Below are 18,955 nucleotides of genomic sequence, written 5' to 3' on the forward strand. Positions count from 1 at the left end.
GACTTCCTGATGGGCCGCCCCCAAGTGGTATGGGTAGGCAACAACACACATGCTGATCCTCAACACGGGGGCCCCTCAGGGGTGCGTGCTTAGTCCCCTCCTGTACTCCCTGTTCACCCACGACTGCGTGGCCAAGCACGACTCCAACACCATCATTGAGTTTGCTGACGACACAACAGTGGTAGGCCAGATCACCATTAACGTACTCGTCATGAAGCCGAGATCTTTTGTATGTGTTTGTGATTTTATGTTTAGCAGACCTAGTTAGAACATGTGAAATCAGCTCTTTTCTGGATAGGAGAAATTGGGATTGGGAAATATTCAGTGCCTGTGTTGTCAAATCATAATGATTAGCATGGGCTAGTTCAAACATAATTAGATTGATATGTTTATAAAGTCAGTTCTTTTGGTTAAACATTTTAACTCAAAGGAGACCATGGAGATGTTTTAAGATTGTTTGCATTGTATTCTAATGTACTCGCCATCTGCTTGTAGGTGTGGGAGGGTGTTGGTGTCTTGGACAGCCCAGAGACAGAGCAGAGCCCCGAGGGCCCATCTACAGGTGGTTCATCGCCCCTTAATTAATCATCTCCCCAGCCTGGTTCATCACCTCCCCGGTCCCTTTCCCAACGCCCAGGCCCTTTTCACCAACACCCAAAGTACCGTCCAGGCGCACCCTTGATCTCTGCCCTGCAACTCCATTAACCTCCGCCCCATCTCCCCGACCCAGCTGCAATGGCCGGAAGAGGAAGACAGCTGTGGGTCTTTTGGACACTATGCAGCAGATGGATGACTCCTGCTGATCAATGTCTCCTGTTTCTCAGGGACATGACAATGTACTTTCATAGGAACATCGATCAGTACTGTTTGTCCGCTCCGTCCGCTCTCGAGTGAGACAGAGCCCTCCGTCTCACCCCAAAAACTGGTGTTGTGTGCATTTGTCTTATTCACATGTTAGGGTGGTGGGTAATCTACTTTGTTTTATTCCCCTTTTTTATATACAGTTGAAGTCATTCTCTCTACTATTATTCTGACATTTCACATTCTTAAAATAAAGTGCTGATCGTAACTGACCTAAGACAGGGAATTTTTACTAGGACTAAACGTCAGGAATTGTGAAAAACTGAGTTTAAATGTATTTGGCCAAGGTGGAGTCATTAAAACTAGTTTTTCAACCACTCCACAAATTTCTTGTTAACAAACTATAGTTTTGGCTAGTTGGTTAGGACATCTACTTTTTGCATGACACAAGTCATTTTTCCAACATTTGCTTAAAGACAGATTATTTCACTTATAATTCACTGTATCACAATTCCAGTGGGTCAGAAGTTTACATACACTAATTTGACTGTGCCTTCAAACAACTTGGAAAATTCCAGAAAATTATGTCATGGCTTTAGAAGCTTCTGACATAATTTGCGTCAATTGGAGGTGTACCTGTGGATGTATTTCAAGGCCTACCTTCAAACTCAGTGCCTCTTTGCTTGACATCATGGGAAAATCAAAAGAAATCAGCCAAGAACCTAATTGTAGACCTCCACAAGTCTGGTTCATCGTTGGGAGCAATTTCCAAACGCCTGAAGGTACCACGCTCATTTGTACAAACAATAGTACGCAAGTATAAATAGTAATAGTACGCAAGTATGGCTCCTAGAGATGAACGTACTTTGGTTCGAAAAGTGCAAATCAATCCCAGAACAACAGCACAGTAAAACAACCTTGTGAAGATGCTGGAGGAAACAGGTACAAAAGTATCTATATCCACAGTAAAACGAGTCCTATATCAACATAACTTGAAAGGCCAGTCAGCAAGGAAGAAGCCACTGCTCCAAGTCCGTCATAAAAAAGCCAGACTATGGTTTGCAACTGCACATGGGGACAAAGATCGTACTTTTTGGAGAAATATCTTCAGGTCTGATGAAACTAAAATATAACTGTTTGGCCATAATGACCATCATTATGTTTGGAGGAAAAAGGGGGATGCATGCAAGCCGAAGAACACCATCCCAACCGTGAAGCACGGGGGTGGCAGCATCATGTTGTGGGGGTGCTTTGCTGCAGGAGGGACTGGTGCACTTCACAAAATAGATGGCATCATGAGGTGGGATAATTATGTGGATATATTGAAGCAACATCTCAAGACATCAGTCAGGAAGTTAAAGCTTGATCGCAAATGGACAATGACCCAAAGCATACTTCCAAAGTTGTGACAAAATGGCTTAAGGACAACAAAGTCAAGGTATTGGAGTGGCCATCACAAAGCCCTGACCTCAATCCCATAAACAATTTGTGGGCAGAACTGAAAAAGCGTGTGCGAGCAAGGAGCCTACAAGCCTGACTCAGTTACATCGGGTCTGTCAGGAGGAATGGGCCAAAATTCACCCAACTTATTGTGATAAGCTTGTGGAAAGCTACCTGAAACGTTTGACCCAAGTTAAACAATTTAAAGGCAATGCTACCAAATACTAATTGAGTGTATGTAAACTTCTGACCCACTGGGAATGTGATGAAAGAATTAAAAGCTGAAATAAATCATTATCTCCACTATTATTCTGATATTTCACATTCATAAAATAAAGTGGTGATCCTAATTGACCTAAGACAGGGTATTTTTACTAGGATTAAATGTCAGGAATTGTGAAAAACTGAGTTTAAATGTATTTGGCAAAGGTGTATGTAAACTTCCGACTTCAAATGTATGTATGTATATATATATATTTAAACTTATTGTATTTCCTCATTCACATGTTACTTTCATCACACTTTTCACCTGTGTATTACATTGTTTTACATATCACTATTTTCCTCTTGTGAGAGTAAATACATATTGGTTATTTGTACTTGTGACAGAAAACATTACTGTTTTGAATTAGTCACTAAGTAAACTTGTACTGCTTTGTACATGAGATATGCAGATGAGGTTAATGTCTCGGGGGTCTGCCCTTATTGTCTACACCTGGATACTCACCCATGTACCATAGCAGGAAGGTCTCCATTGAAAGGCCACTCACTACACATGACCATGTACAACCTTGTGTTATGTAGATCAGGTTAATGACTCGAGGGTCTAGCCTTATTGTCTACAGCTGGACAGCCATTCTCACCCATTTACCATAGCAGGAAAGTCCTCATTGAAAGGCCACCACCCATGACACAAGGTTAGGTATATGTCTTGAGGGTCTAGCCTCCAAAAAATATGAAAAACTTAAACAACAAGGATGAAGTGACTTTCATTATAGTAGTCTTTATTGTGATTTGTAAAATGTGAATAAGAAAAATAGCAAAATCCAAACAGCAAAACCAAATGTGTAGCTCACAACATGACATATGAACAGACATCAACCAGAAGAAGAGAGCCTATGTACGCATGTTTTCCAAGCCACACTCCAACATTTACATGTTTCTTGGGTCCAGGAAGCTGTCTCCACTCTCCTGGACGCAGGTCCCCAGTGTTTCTGGAGTTGTCAACAAACGTGGGGTGGATGCACCGTGTTGAACCAGAAACAATTAATGAACATGCACCTGTGGAACGGTCGTTAAGACACTAACAGCATACAGACGGTAGGCAATTAAGGTCACAGTTATGAAAACTTAAGACACTAAAGAGGCCTTTCTACTGACTATGAAAAACACCAAAAGAAAGATGCCCAGGGTCCCTGCTCATCTGCGTGAACGTACCTTAGGCATGCTGCAAGGAGGCATGAGGACTGCAGATGTGGCCAGGGCAATAAATTGCAATGTCCGTACTGTGAGACGCCTAAGACAGCATTACAGGGAGACAGGATGGACAGCTGATCGCCCTCGCAGTGGCAGACCATGTGTAACAACACCTGCACAGGATCGGCACATCTGAACATCACACCTGCGGGACAGGTACAGGATGGCAACAACAACTGCCCGAGTTACAACAGGAACACACAATCCCTCCATCAGTGCTCAGACTGTCCGCAATAGGCTGAGAGAGGCTGGACTGTGGGCTTGTAGGCCTGTTGTAAGGCAGGTCCTCACCAGATATCACCGGCAACAACGTTGCCTATGGGCACAAACCCACCATCGCTGGACCAGACAGGACTGGCAAAAAGTGCTCTTCACTGACGAGTCACGGTTTTGTCTCACCAGGGGTGATGGTCGGATTCACGTTTATCATCGAAGGAATGAGCATTACACTGAAGCCTGTACTCTGGAGCGGGATTGATTTGGAGATGAAGGGTCCATCATGGTCTGGGGCGGTGTGTCACAGCATCATCGGACTGAGCTTGTTGTCATTGCAGGCAATCTCAACGCTGTGCGTTACAGGGAAGACATCCTCCCTCATGTGGTACCCTTCCTGCAGGCTCATCCTGACATGACCCTCCAGCATGACAATGCCACCAGCCATACTGCTCGTTCTGTGCGTGATTTCCTGCAAGACAGTAATGTCAGTGTTCTGCCATGGCCAGAGAAGAGCCCGGATCTCAATCCCATTGAGCACGTCTGGGACCTGTTGGATCGGAGTGTGAGGGCTAGGGCCATTCCCCCCAGAAACGTCTGGGAACTTGCAGGTGCCTTGGTAGAAGAGTGGGGTAATATCTCACAGCAAGAACTGGCAAATCTGGTGCAGTCCATGAAGAGGTGATGCACTGCAGTACTTAATGCAGCTGGTGGCCACACCAGATACTGACTGTTACTTTTGATTTTGACCCCCCCTTTGTTCAGGGACACATTATTCAATTTCTGTTAGTCACATGTGTCATGTCCTGACCAGTATAAGGGGTTATTTGTTATTGTAGTTTGGTCAGGACGTGGCAGGGGGTGTTTGTTTAGAGTGTTTCAGGGTTTGTTGGGCTATGTTCATATTTAAGAGGGGTGTTTGTTTAGAGTGTTTCAGGGTTTGTTGGGCTATGTTCTTTGTTAGTCTATTTCTATGTTAGTTCTAGTATATCTATTTCTATGTGGTGTTGTTGGGTTGACCTTCAATTGGAAGCAGCTGCTCCTCGTTGCTTCTAATTGAAGGTCCTATTTAAGAGGGGTGTTTTTCTGTGGGATTTTGTGGGTAGTTGTTCCTTGTTTAGTGTTTGTGCACCTGACAGGACTGTTTCGTTTTGTTCTTTTTTATATACGTATTTAGTTGTTTCTCCTTCTTCAAAATAAAAAGAAGATGAGTATAAATATTCCCGCTACGTTTTGGTCCAATCCATACGACAACTGTGACATGTCAGTGGAACTTGTTCAGTTCATGTCTCAGTTGTTGAATCTTGTTATGTTCATACAAATATTTACACATGTTAAGTTTGCAGAAAATAAACGCAGTTGACAGTGAGAGGACGTTTCTTTTTTTGCTGAGTTTAGTTAGCATATCTTATCTGGATATGGTCACATCAGGTTTATCCTCAGAGGGAATGCCTGGTATCCCACGAAGAAATATGGGCTCTATGTTTGGGTTCCCCGCAAGCACTCCGGCCTTGGTAGCGGCAGCTGGCCTGCAATGAGTTGGGAGCCAAACTTGCGTCATGGGAAGATTCCCGCATCTCCCTCCGGACCATATATGCCCACGTCGATCATGGTGAAGCAGTACCTTGGATCGCAGCCTGCCTTCAGGACCATTGCTTAAAAGCCCTTGTAGTTGTAGTACTCGCTGCCCGAGTTTGCCGGAGCTCGGATCCGAATATTTTTCCCGGCACTGACAGCTCCTGCACAAAACTGATAATTCCAATGATCCCCAAAATCTCTGGGGATTTCTTCCCATTTTGCAGCAATTGCAATTCAAATAGAGACATGTTTGTTTCTTCTGTGGTTAAGAAAGTAGTGTCGTAAAGCATATAACACCAGACTAGGCTGACATGTAGCTAGGTAGCTTCCTCGTATTTGTAAACAGGCATAACACCAGATTGGAAGTTCAAATGTCGTTACTAACTAGAGCCAAAGAGTGCCTCCGCCCCTTGGTAAGATAATCTGGCTCACCAAGCCCTTTAGTGGATATACACTACACAAGATGGACTTCCTCTCTGGGTGGAACGAAACTAAAGAGTCCGCTGCCACAAAAAAACGACTCCACCCACGTGTACGCACATCAATGAAGTGGAGCTTGTAGACGCTTATAGGCGGATGCGATTGATTGAGATGCAGCCCATGCAACAAAAATGCAGATACTGTATATCTAGCTTAAACTGACAGATTTGTTTTATTATGTTACTTATATTGACGTACCGGTGCGTCAATAGACTCTGGGGATATTATTAATACGACAATATCTAATTCAGCTACATTTTAGGTATGTCAGATAATAAGCTGAGAAGTAAAGGGCATTGAGGCAAAGTCATAGTGAGTGAGAAACTAAACTGCTAACACAATGTGGAACAAAAATGTAACTGAAAATCTATCTGTAGGGCTTATTGATTGTTCTCTCATTTCCTATAGGTACAGCTCTAGCTGTAATCCTGTTTGCTCTGCCTCCACTGTCCCATGCTGCGTGTCATCTTTCAAAATATGAAACCAGGCAAAGGACAAGACAACAACCCCTCAACAAACAAGACAAAACATATAGGCCTACATTAGCCTATAGAGCATAAATTAATGAGAAGAATGTCAACTATGTTTTACATTTCAGAAACTAGTGCTGTGTTAGGAAGCCTACTCTGATGAATCACATGGTGTCTTTTTAGGCATGATCCATTGCCAGGACCATGTGGATGGTACATGGCATTCTCTAGGATCTAGGTGGAGGAACAGTGGATGAGATGTGCTGCCATGCGTAAGAAACATGATTCAAACATGTTGTTAAAAATGGTCATAATCATGGCAAGTTGTCTTTACCATTTCAGTTTGTTGGAATAAAAGTAGTTCACTGTTGGTTCTAATGAAAATAAAGAACTGTACAATATAATTTGCTAATTTGATTTGTTTGGTGTAGGGCTGCATTCCCCTGCAACGTTCCAAATGACTGCATGACGGAACTTGATATGAAGAGGTGTAAATATGATGTATTTAAGAATGATCGAGCTGTGCCATGCCTGTACTTTGGTGGTGTGGGGAAGTTATTGGTGTTGTCTCTCATTTACTGCCAGTAAAATATCAATAGAAAATATAATTCAGATTTAAAAAAATTGTGTGTGTGTGTGGTGGTGTTGCGGGGGGGGGGGTTCTTCTATCCTTGTGGGGACCTAAAACCCCAAAGTCCCCACAAGGATAGTAAAATAAAGGAAAATTATCCCTTGTGGGGACATTTCCCACTTCCCCATGAGGACAAAGACTATTTTAAGCTAAGTGGTTAGATTTAGGGATACAATTAGGGTTTGAATTAGGGTAAGGGGTTATTGGTTTAAAATCATATTTATCGACTGTTTTTACATTTTGCAATCATAATAGTTCATATAAATACACATCAGCATTCACATCAATACATCAATTCATTATTACATAACATGGTTTACAGTGTGTTGTAGCAGTTCCATAAAATGTGTTCTAAACTCTCATCATCATAACAATTAGGCATAGGACAAAATGTACTTTGAACAAAACAGCTCCACTTTACTACGGCACGCACTGGTAAACGTCGTACGGAAATCCACCATGCAGTTTCTATGACATTTTCTGACAATTGTGTACTGAGTAGATTTTTAATACATTCTTCACCATCTGGTTTACATAGAGCCACTGCTTTTCAGGGTTCAGAGCAGGCGCGGGCCAAGACCCCAGTACATGCACCGCCCGTAGGAAATAGCTATCCAGGCGGTGTTTTGCATCCGTGTACTGACAGTGGCACGCGCCCACTCAAAACAAAAGGAAGTCGGCTATAATCAATGATTTATAGAAACCCGAGGCCGAGTAGTCCTCAAATGTGAACATTTACACGGAATTTAGATTTTGACGTTTATATTTGACTGAATTTGGACTAAATGATATTTCGATTGCAATCACATAATGCTATCAATGGTAGTAGTATGAAAAGGTGAGTAGCCAATACGACTAGCGCGTGCTAGCTTTAATGCGACTATGCTTGCCAAGTTAGCTAGCTATGTAGCCACGTTGTAATGCCCGGTATGGTTGTTAGTTACCCCTTCTGTAAGCTATGCGCTAACGTTAGTGTAATGCATATTTCGTGTTGTTAGGTAGCTAACTAGCTAGTTAGAGTTAGCGCATCTGTCTAGGCCATGTAGCTAGCTTACGTTAGCAAGTTAGCCAGCTACATAATAAAGTAACGTCAACAGCGCACAGCTCGCTCTCCGCCATGCATGAAGCAAACGCATGTTGCATGCTATCAACATTATGAGAACATCTCTAAAGAATCTAGCTAGCTAAAATAATACCGTTAGCTAACTAGCCAGCTAGCTAGCGTTACAAAGTTGGTTATTAAGCCAATGCATAAGAAGGATGCTTGTAACGAACCAGCTGTGGGTTAAAGATGAGTGGTCCAACTCACATGACGTGATGTCCCATTATGTTTTGACGTATATGATATTGATCATGGTGCCTCCCCCTTCAGGCTTGTGTTGAAAGGACCACTCTGCCAGAGCTGTAGGGCCTTGGGGCTCCAGTAGAGGATGTACCGTAGTGGGGACAGGGACTTCCAGACTTCAGCGCAGAGGATGGGTACATCCTTGATGTTCCAGTTGTCTGTTCATGAGCGTGAGCAGGACTTGGTGTTATTGGACCACAGCTATGCCAAGCCATGGAATGTCCACCCGGACGCCAGCAGTGCCCGGCCCACGCGCATGCTGTTCGTCACACCCCGTCGCCAACCTGATGCCACTCCGTGAGTGTCAACCCTCATATTCCTCACTAATGACTCAATGTCCAAATTATTTTATGCACACATATGACAACACTGAAGACATGTCCATCTTTCTGCCTCAGAACAAATTTAATTTTGTAACTTTATCAAGGCAATAATTAAGTGACTGCTAAAACTGGATAACATTGACTGAAGTATGTTTGTGTCTTTTGCAGGGAATCAGATCTGTCAATAGATGTGGAATCTGTCACGCCTACACCTATTCCACTCTATGACAACCAGAAAGCACGCAGTGTTATGAAGGAGTGTGAGCGACATGTTTTATTTGCTCGCACAGTTGCCGATGGTCCCCCACCCCCTGATGACTGGGACGAACGCATCAACAAGTGAGTGGCCTCTACCCAACATCCCTTTGAATAACCCTATAGAGTTTTCTGTGGTGCAGTTGCCTTGTTTGCTCAGCTCTTGTATACACTTTTTTCCTAAATTATTAATGTGTCTCAATCTCCATTGCAAATAGTGATCATCTTCAAACTTCATTACTGGTACACACTGCTTGTATTACAGGGCTGGATGGTCGGTCACTCAAAACAAGTTATTTAATAAGGTGCTGAAAGCTCTGCAAGCTGAAAGACTGGCCCGGCTTGCCAATGAAAATGTGAGTTCATAAACACCACCTAAATGCTTTTGTATGTGGTGCCGATTTTGTTTTAAAAGTGATTCAACACGAAAATATTGCATTGACATGTTTCAGTTTGAATGACTATCAAAGTTCCTGTCCCTGTTGTCTCACCATCCCTTCTGACTCGTAGGCATCCAATGAGCCAGTATTGCGCAGGATTGCTGTGGACAAATGTGCCCGGAAGGTGCGCCATGCACTGGCCAGTGTCAACTGGGACACCAAACTGACCCAGTGGCTACACAGCACCCTGATAGAGTCTCTCAGTCTGGCCATGCTGGCTGCTTACCTGGACGTACTGCAGACACTCAAGAGCAAGGTACTCATTATCTCTCTCTCTCAAAATGTGATTATACTTTGATGTTATGACACATGCATTCTTATAAAGAGGGATACATTCTATCAGGATGATTCACCATTCCTCTCTGTCTGTGCAGTTGCCCTTGCTGATTGACAGGATGCTGCTGACGTCGTCAGTAAAGACTGGAGCGGCTGGTGCAGAAGCCCTCTCTCTGCTCCTGAAGAGGCCCTGGGATCCAGCCGTGGGCGTTCTGTCTCACAACAAACCGGTACGTCTCTAATGCTGATATCCCTGTCAGTGGTGCTGGGAGCAATCAGAATTCACTGCAGTCAAAGAATGAATAGGACAATGGAAACAAACACACATTCCAAATTATAATAGGGATGAAAGTGATAGTTGTGGCAGTAAGAGAAAGCTCTTAGTAGTTTCATTTTTATACTGTTTTATTCGGCTAACTGTCTTACTTTGACCACTGTTTTGATTTGCACTACTTTGATTACATTTCCCAAATGATGTGATGATAACCAGATGCCTATCTTTGTGCTTGTTTGTATTGCAGAGCAAGCTTCCTGGCTCCCCACTCATCTTAATTGTACCATCAGGTCCCACCAATCCTGCTCTTTCTACCCCACGCCGATTTAGATTTTGGCAGTCACAACTCTCCTGCTTGGGAAAGGTTTGTATCTATTCTATTCATACTCAAGTGTGACTGCGTCTCTGTGTTTTATTCACACCCAATAGGCTTTTGGGCAAGTAATTGAATTACTGTATAATGTGTCTATCCCAGGTCATCCCAGTAAATACCCATGTAAACAGTGGAGCCAATGTGGGCATCACTCAGTGTCTGGAGCACTTGTTGGCCACAGCCCGCGCCAAAGTCATGGAGGTAAGGCTGTTCTATGAATCTGAAGTTGTGTATCCAGATTAATGTTCCTAATGGATTTGACCGTTGCTACTAATTTGAGATTGTTGTTTGAATATTATGTACCAGACTGATCTGTCTATTCATTTGCTTCTATTCATTTGCTTTTCAATGCATTTATTCACCAGGTCCACAGTCACTTCCCTCACAAACCCATTATCTTGGTTGGCTGGAATGTGGGAGCTCTCATCGCCTGTCACGTAAGGCTGCTTTATGAATACTGTCTATGTCTATACTGAACACTTATAAACGCAACATGCAACAATTTCAAGGAGTTATAGTTCATATAAGGAAATCAGTCAATAAGAAATGAGGCCCTAATCTATGAATTTCACATGACTGGGCAGGGTCGCAGCCATGGGTGGGCCTGGGAGGGTATAGGCCCACCCACTTGGGAGCCAAGCCCAGCCAATCAGAGTTCGCTTTTCCCCACAAAAGGGCTTTATTACAGACAGATACTCCTCAGTTTCATCAGCTGTCCGGGTGGCTGGTCTCAGACGACCCCGCAGGTGAAGTAGCGGGATGTGGAGGTCCTGGGCTGGTGTGGTTACATGTGGTCTGCGGTTGTGAGGTCCGTATTACGTACTGCCAAATTTTCTAAAATGACGTTGGAGGCGGCTAATAGTAGAGAAATTAACATGAAATTCTCTGGCAACAGCTCTGGTGGACATTCCTGAGGTCAGCATGCCAATTGCACGCTCCTTCAACTTGAGACATCTGCACATTTTTAGAGTGGGCTTTTATTGTCCCCAGCACAAGATGCATGTGTAATGATCATGCTGTTTAGTTTCTTGATATGCCGCACCTGTCAGGTGAATGGATTATCTGGGCAAAGGAGAAATGCTCACTAACGGATGTAAACAAATGTGTGCACAACATTTGAGAGGAATACGCTTTTTATGCATATGAAACATGTCTGTGATCTTATATTTCAGCTCATGAAACATGGGACAAACACTTTACATGTTGCGTTTATATTTTTGTTCAGTATATATGGTGTCCGCATTTTCTAAGAGTATTCTCTGTGATGCTCAGAAAGATATACATCTGTTGGTTATTGAAAACCAATCCGTGGTTTGATGTGTGCGATGGGTGGATGTGACACTGGTGCACATATTGACGTGGTTGTCCTCACCCAGGTCTCCCTCATGGAGTACCTGACCGCTGTGGTGTGTCTTGGCTTTCCTCTGCTAACAATCAATGGGTCAAGAGGGGTAAGGAAATATGCTCAAATGTTTTCTGCCTTGTGGAGACATTAGAATATGATGCTTCTACTTGTCTTACAGTTTCAACATTCTTTCACCGGTCAGGGATGTGAGTCATAGACTTGTATTGACTGTATTTGTATTGTTGACTGGCAGGATGTGGACGACCCCTTACTGGACATGAAGACCCCAGTGCTGTTTGTGGTTGGTCAGAACGCTCTGCAGTGTGGCACAGAGGCCATGGAGGAGTTCCGAGAGAAACTTAGAGTCGACAACAGCATGGTGGTGGTGGGGGGAGCTGAAGACAACCTCAGGTGGGTTAAGCCTACCCTGGGTTTACTCTGAGGAGGGTTAGTGGTCTTCACACGCTATTGAAATATATATGAAGACATTGGAATTTTAAAAAGCAATTTTAAACTTGTTGACTGCTCATAGTCATTTTCTGCATGGCTATTCAATTGAAGAATTTGAGGGCATTTCAGTTTATTTCTCAGTCATGATTAAATGGTGTCTTTCCTCAGAATCAACTCAACAAAGATCAAATCAGAGGGACTAACACAGACCATGGTGGATCGCTGCATTCAGGTTGGTCCATTTTTCTTGTCCTTGTCTTGGAAAGGAACCATGTTTGTTTTATTCAGACAATGTTGGCTAAGTGCAGGAGTTTCTACAAAAACTCCAATGAATTTTGAGAATTAATCCATGGCCATCAAACTCTTCACATATAGTGTCAGTGAAATGCTTTTGATGCAGATATACATGCCTGTTGTCTCTCGTGTGTAGGATGAGATAGCAGACTTCCTGTCGGGAGTGCTGGAGCGGGCGGAGAGCCACGGCCACGGCTCCGGAGAGCTGAGGGACCTGGACACAGAGAAGAAGAAGCAGCCCTGGCGGGAGTTACCCTTTGACCTGGAGAGGGCCCGCCCCTCTTCCCCTGCCCTCAGAGTACCCATCTCAGGCTCCGAGGTACATCCTGCATCACTCAGTCACGCTTAGGAAAACTAGCAAGGTAATGCTAGGAATTATATACACTGACTGTACAAAACATTAGGAACACCTTTTGCCCTCAGAACAGCCTAAGTCCACCGGGGCATGGACTCTAGAAGGTGTCAAAAGCGTTCCACAGGGATGCTGGCCCATCTTGACTCCAAAGATTCCCACAGCTGTGTTAAGTTAGCTGGATGTACTTTGGGTGGTGGACCATTCTTGATACACACGGGAAACTGTTGGGCGTGAAACTCTGCCCCATTGCCATCCTTGACACACTCCAACCGGTGTGCCTGGCACCTACTACCATACCCTGTTCAAAGGCACTTAAATATATTGTCTTGCCCATTCATCCTCTGGATGGCACATACGGTGCCTTCGGAAAGTATTCAGACACCATGACTTTTTCCATATTTTGTTATGTTACAGCCTTATTCTAAAATGTATAAAATTAAAATAACAACTCAGCAATCTACACACAATACCCCATAATGACAAAGAAAAAAGAGGTTTTAAATTTTTTTGCAAATGTATTCAAAATAAAAACAGAAATACCTTATTTACATAAGTATTCAGACCCTTTGCTATGAGACTTGATTGGATGTGATTTGGAAAGGCACACACCTGTGTATATACGGTCCCACAGTTGACAGTGCATGCCAGAGAAAAACCAAGCCATGAGGTAGAAGGAATTTTCCATAGAGCTCCGAGACAGGATTGTGTCGAGCCACAGATCTGGGGAAGGGGACCAATAAATGTCTGCAGCATTGAAGGTCTCCAAGAACACAGTGGCCTCCATCATTCTTAAATGGAATAAGTTTGGAACCACCAAGACTCTTCCTAGAGCTGGCCACCTGGCCAAACTGAGCAATCGGGGGAGAAGTGCCTTGGTCAGGGAGGTGACCAAGAACCCGATGGTCACTTTGACAGAGCTCCAGAGTTCCTCTGTGGAGATGGGAGAACCATCCAGAAGGACAACCATCTCTGCAGCACTCCACCAATCAGGCCTTTGTGGTAGAATGGCCAGATGGAAGCCACTCTTCAGTAAAAGACGTATGACAGCCCGCTTGGAGTTTGCCAAAAGACACCTAAAGAATCAAGATTCTCTGGTTTGATGAAACCAAGATTAAACTCTTTGGCCTGAATGCCAAGCGTCACATCTGGAGGAAACCTGGCCCCATCCCTACGGTGAACCATGGTGGTGGCAGCATCATGCTGTGGGGATGTTTTTCAGTGGCATGGACTGGGAGACTAGTCAGGATCGAGGGAAAGATGAACAGAGAAAAGTACAGAGAGATCCTTGATGAAAACCTGCTCCAGAGCGCTCAGACTGGGGCGATGGTTCACCTTCTAAGAGGACAACGACTCTAAGCACACAGCCAAGACAACACAGGAGTGGCATCGGGATAAGTCTGAATGTCCTTGAGTGGCCCAGCCAGAGCCTGGACTTGAACCTCGATTGAACATCTCTGCAGAGACCTGAAAATAGCTGTGTAGCAACGCTCCCCATCCAACCTGATAGAGCTTGAGAGGATCTGCAGAGAATGGGAGAAACTCCCCAAATACAGGTGTGCCAGGCTTGTGCTTCAATAAAGTACTGAGTAAAGGGTCTGAATACATATGTAAATTTGATATTTCTGTTTTATTCTTTATAAATTAGCAAAAATGTCTAAACCTGTTTTTGCTTTGTCATTATGGGGTATTTAGTGTAGATTGAGGGGGGAAAAAAACAATGTAATACATTTTAGAACAAAGCTGTAACGAAACAAAATATGAAAAAAGCCAAGGGGTCTGAATAATTACTGAAGGGTCGTTATCACTTCATTTTTTTATTATATAAATAAATGTGGGTCAGAAAGAAAAGTCAGTGTAGAACATCATTGCCCATCATGCATTGCTCTAACTTTCAAAAGATTGTTCCGAAGTTTGCCCACAAATAATTATTTTCCTACGAATTAAGTCGTTAAATTTTTGGGGTCTTTTCACACACAAAATCACAAAATCTGCTGAAATACTTTTTGTACATATTTGCATGAATTGAGTGAGATTGTGTTGGATGGCTTGAGACGGCATCCAAATAAAAGAAACATATGTAGCTTAGGCTGACAGATTCGTATGGGGATTTTGTATTATTACGCTAATTCCATTTCCACGAGGTGCAGACATTGACCTTAGGGGGTTAACAAGTGACATCAAAAAGGGATAATATCTTTCACCTGATCAGACTGTCACTGAAAGAGCAGGTGTTCCTAATGTTTTGTACACTCAGTGTACATTGCTGCTCATTTGATTAGCCGTGTTTTCTGGTTGTGTCCTCAGGACCGGTCCAGTGTATGCAGCAGTCCCACCTCCGGCCCAAAGCCAAAGACCTCGGGACTGTCCCCGGCACAGAAGTCCAGCCTGATCACCGCCACACAACTCCTCAAGACCCATATGCAGCGGTCTGGGACGGTGCTCACACACAAGCAGGCACAAGGTTTGTGGGCTTACTAGCGTGCATGAACACACACACACAGTTTTCACATTTGACACATTTGTTTGTGTGAGTTTGTTCTAATGAGTCAGTCACCTCCATTGACAATGTGGGCTTGGGAAAATGTGAATGAAATATTGAATGGTGAAAATAGTTTTCTTAGACATGAATCTTGTTAGAGCAGTCACGACAACAGAAGGGCACAATGGAACATGACTGATATATTTTCATCCCTTCTCTTTCTACTATTCCTTCTACCTTTTTAATTCATTCCAGCCCAGTTTGCTGCTTTTATGAAACAAAACATGCTTGTGAGGAAAAATCTTCCCCCTGGCGCTCCCTCCTGTATCTTTGGTAAGTATCTCCTTTTTTCTCTTCTGTCTGCCATCTCCCTCTTACTGCCAGATCATTAGCTTCTGCCGAGTCCCCAACTACTGGATGTTCCGGTTTTCAGGGGAAATGGAAAGAGCCTATGACGCGACTTCCGCTTTTGGACGTTAACAAGGTGACACTCCATCTGAACTCCTCCACATTTACTGGACTTATTGAACAATGCAGAAGAGAACCTTCCCTTTTTTACTTCTTTTTTCTCGTCAAGACCAGTATGTAGGGGAACTAGTTTTAGATGTTTCTTTTACGCTTTCTACGTTAGGTTACCAGATAATTGATGTACATTTTTTACAGGGTCATATAACAATTTTGAGAATTTCTATCAGGGTTGAAGTGGTCTGGTTTGTATATCCCAGTCAGTGATGTCTGTCTGTGTTTCAGTGCCTGTATCCAGTGAGCAGACTGAGAGCCTGGAGAGAGACGAGCTGAAGGCCCATCTGAAGAGGAGGCAGACGCCCAGCCCTACTCCCACCAAGGCCTCAAAGAGAGCCAAGATCAAGGTGACCATCCTGCATGGAGAGACCGCAGGGGGCGCTGTCAGCTCTGCAGCACAGGAAGGTAACTGGCTCAGATTTAAGTTTGGGCAGTTTTCTGCTCCTCTAAATGAATGATTCAGTAAAGAAAAATTAGAAATTGTTTCCAAGTTAATTTAAATATTTGTAGGGCTTATATGGATCATAGTCATTTCCACCATTTCAAAACTCATTAGAAACCATTGTCAATGTTATATTGTGGCGTTGTCCAATCAGATTTGGCTTATTCTCTTCATGGTCTGTTTTCCAATGCAGTGGCACCCTCTGGGAAGCCCCTGACTGTGACTGTGGGACAGACTGTGTCTGGAGCCAAGGAAGTCTCTGGACTCCTCACAGCCCCGCGGTAGGCCTGACACACCATGATCTCCAACTTTCCAAACTCTCTCCCGTTGGGCAGTGGTGTGTGCTGCAAACGGATTGAGTTCTGAACTGGTTGGAAGTTATTGTATAGAAAATAAACTATGGGGAGGGTAGCTACCACAGCAGCTCTGTTTATCGGAGCAACTTTGAGTAGATTGATTGTGTGTGTTAATGCAGGTCTGGTAGTCTGACAGGGGTGTCTAGTGCCCAGAGCTCAGGTTCCAGCTCTTTCCACAATCTGCAGAGTTGCATGGTGTCAGGGTCCTCCTCACAAGTCCAGGTGCAAGCTCCTGCTACTGCCCAAGGTATCTCCTACCTGCCTGCACGACTGTCCTAACCCGGCACTGCAGCAGATCTATCTCACAGAACACTGAACTACAACCAAATATGTTGTACAGTATATTTTCACAGATGTCTTAGTTGCTATGCAGAGGAACAGAGAATCAATGTAAAAAGAATGGGACTAAAGTGGAGTTGTTTTATGTCATGATTTTGAGCACTTCACGAGAACCGATCTGCGCAAACAATGTTATTGATTACTTTTTGCGTTACCCCTGCAATGTCTCTGGTTGTTTTTTTCAAGGTCGTTATTTTGAATGGACAAATAGGGGTGGTTCTCAACTGTCGTCACCAGCAATTGTGTTGTTGAGCTTCCTATATTGACTGTGTCTAAATGTGAACTGTGCTGAATCATTCTCGCTGTGTTTGTGTGCAGCACCTTCTGCCAGCAGCCTCCTCCACGGCCTAAGTTTCAGTCTACAGGAGATAGTGACCAAATCCCCTAGCCTGCCCAGCACAACAGCTAGCATGGGCAGCATTCAGGTACAACCGGCCTCAAAAACCTGCTAAAAGTATCCTTGTGTCTGTGTGTGCTGACTCATTGTTACTGACAGGCTCTACCTCTCCTCTCTCCCTAGGCCCTCGGTAGGAAGCCCCAGGGTCAGGTTCTTAACTCCAAAGGTACTGGCAGCAGCACTCTGATCCGGGCAGTGCCTGTGGTCTCCACTGGAGGGCTGACCAAGACAACTGCCATCCACCAGCTACTCAACAACGGCGGGCTGGCCAAGCTGGCGAGTGGCCTCCCCGGCCTGCCACACATCTCCACCCAGAGCGCCGGTACGTCTCGAACTGCCAGACCACGGCGGCCACGCTGAATGCCCGGGGTTAACTCCTTAACCCCTTGTTTCGGGAAAGCTAGAATTGCAGGACGGGCCCTATTGCCAGTTCACTTTGGCCACACTACAGATGGGTGACACAGATAGTGGACAGCATGATCAGTAATGTGTATGCAGATAGTCATCTATGAAGATCCTAGGTGTTGTCAGTATCTGAAAAGCCAGACTTGCAGCCGTGTAATATCGAGTATATAGATTTGTATCGTACGGGATGTGTTTTTGTACAAATGTTCATGTTTGGAAAGAGCCATAAAGAAAACCTCAATGAATACCATGATCCGGGGGGATGTGACATTAGAATTAGGTTTGATGAAGTCAAGTTTAATAGTTATTGTTCCTGAATCAATGGAAGTCTGCAGGTATGTCAAATGTAAATGTTCGAAATGCTGACATGAGAATCCGTCAATGGCATGTTCATATTTGCGTGATGTTGCTTTGAATACATGGAACTCTTGATACAAAATCGATGTCACAAGAATTGTGAATCAGGAGGGCCAAAAATGAATGCATTTTAATAATGACTAAATGTCACATGACTACAGAATATGTCAATGGCCCTGTTCAGAATGAATTTCTTCACCACATACGTCCACTCGGTAAAGATAGTCTTCATGTTACAATATTATATAAATCACCTGCAAGCAGCAGCCATACTTCCAGATGCGCACAAGGACCCACAGACTCACTTTGGAGGGAATAGAAGAGTTGAAGGCAATAATATTCACATCCGGCATACCATCTCTGTTTCTATCATTGCAATAAAGACTGGAAAATAACCCATGTTTTCATTCCTATTTTTTTATTGAGAAATGGATGTTGCTGTTAAGATATCCAAGTCTTCCACTCCTTCCCCAGGATTGCTGTTGTCTTTGGAGGCTTATTTCTGTAATTCTGTGTAAAGTTCGAACCTGGATGAATCATTTACGCTAAGACTAAAACAAGTTATTTTTATCCCTACATACTCCAGTAGAAATCCTGTATATACGGGAAGATCTCAATTGCATACACCTCGTGTCCTCTACACAAAACCCATTTGAGGACAGGGACCTCTGGCTTTCTCATCCAATGGGTTTTGAGAAGGAGAGAGGACGCGAGGAGTATGCAATTGAGATCTTTCCTCACTGCGTCTCTTGACATGGACTGTTCTTGTCATTGAGAAAAGCAAGCCAGACATGAAAATACAGCCAAAACACCAAATACGCCCTTGGGAACTTAGTTTC

General features: G+C 43.8%; 1 protein-coding gene across 3 annotated transcripts; it reads left to right on the forward strand.

Moving 5' to 3' along the window:
* Nucleotides 1–7,593: 7,593 nt before the first annotated feature.
* On the forward strand, nt 7,594–18,511 carry LOC106585595 (KAT8 regulatory NSL complex subunit 3). 3 transcript variants are annotated; one of them, XM_014171982.3, is made up of 20 exons: nt 7,595–7,927; nt 8,462–8,731; nt 8,926–9,096; nt 9,278–9,368; nt 9,523–9,708; nt 9,827–9,958; nt 10,250–10,366; nt 10,478–10,576; nt 10,741–10,812; nt 11,752–11,826; nt 11,974–12,131; nt 12,339–12,402; nt 12,601–12,783; nt 15,124–15,280; nt 15,554–15,631; nt 16,049–16,225; nt 16,456–16,543; nt 16,738–16,865; nt 17,276–17,382; nt 17,478–18,511. In XM_014171982.3, exons 2-20 carry the CDS (start codon nt 8,520–8,522, stop codon nt 17,712–17,714), a joined length of 2,532 nt encoding a protein of 843 aa, XP_014027457.2. In that variant the 5' UTR covers nt 7,595–7,927; nt 8,462–8,519; the 3' UTR covers nt 17,715–18,511. The 3 variants fall into 3 exon arrangements, with proteins under 3 accessions (XP_014027459.2, XP_014027457.2, XP_014027458.2); XM_014171984.3 differs by lacking the exon at nt 16,738–16,865 and having other exon boundaries at nt 7,594–7,927; nt 17,478–17,729; XM_014171983.3 differs by lacking the exon at nt 16,738–16,865 and having other exon boundaries at nt 17,292–17,382.
* Nucleotides 18,512–18,955: the final 444 nt, after the last annotated feature.

The sequence above is a fragment of the Salmo salar genome, chromosome 24, assembly GCF_965601325.2.
Source record: "Salmo salar chromosome 24, fSalSal1, whole genome shotgun sequence".
In the NCBI taxonomy this organism is placed as follows: Eukaryota; Metazoa; Chordata; class Actinopteri; order Salmoniformes; family Salmonidae; genus Salmo; species Salmo salar.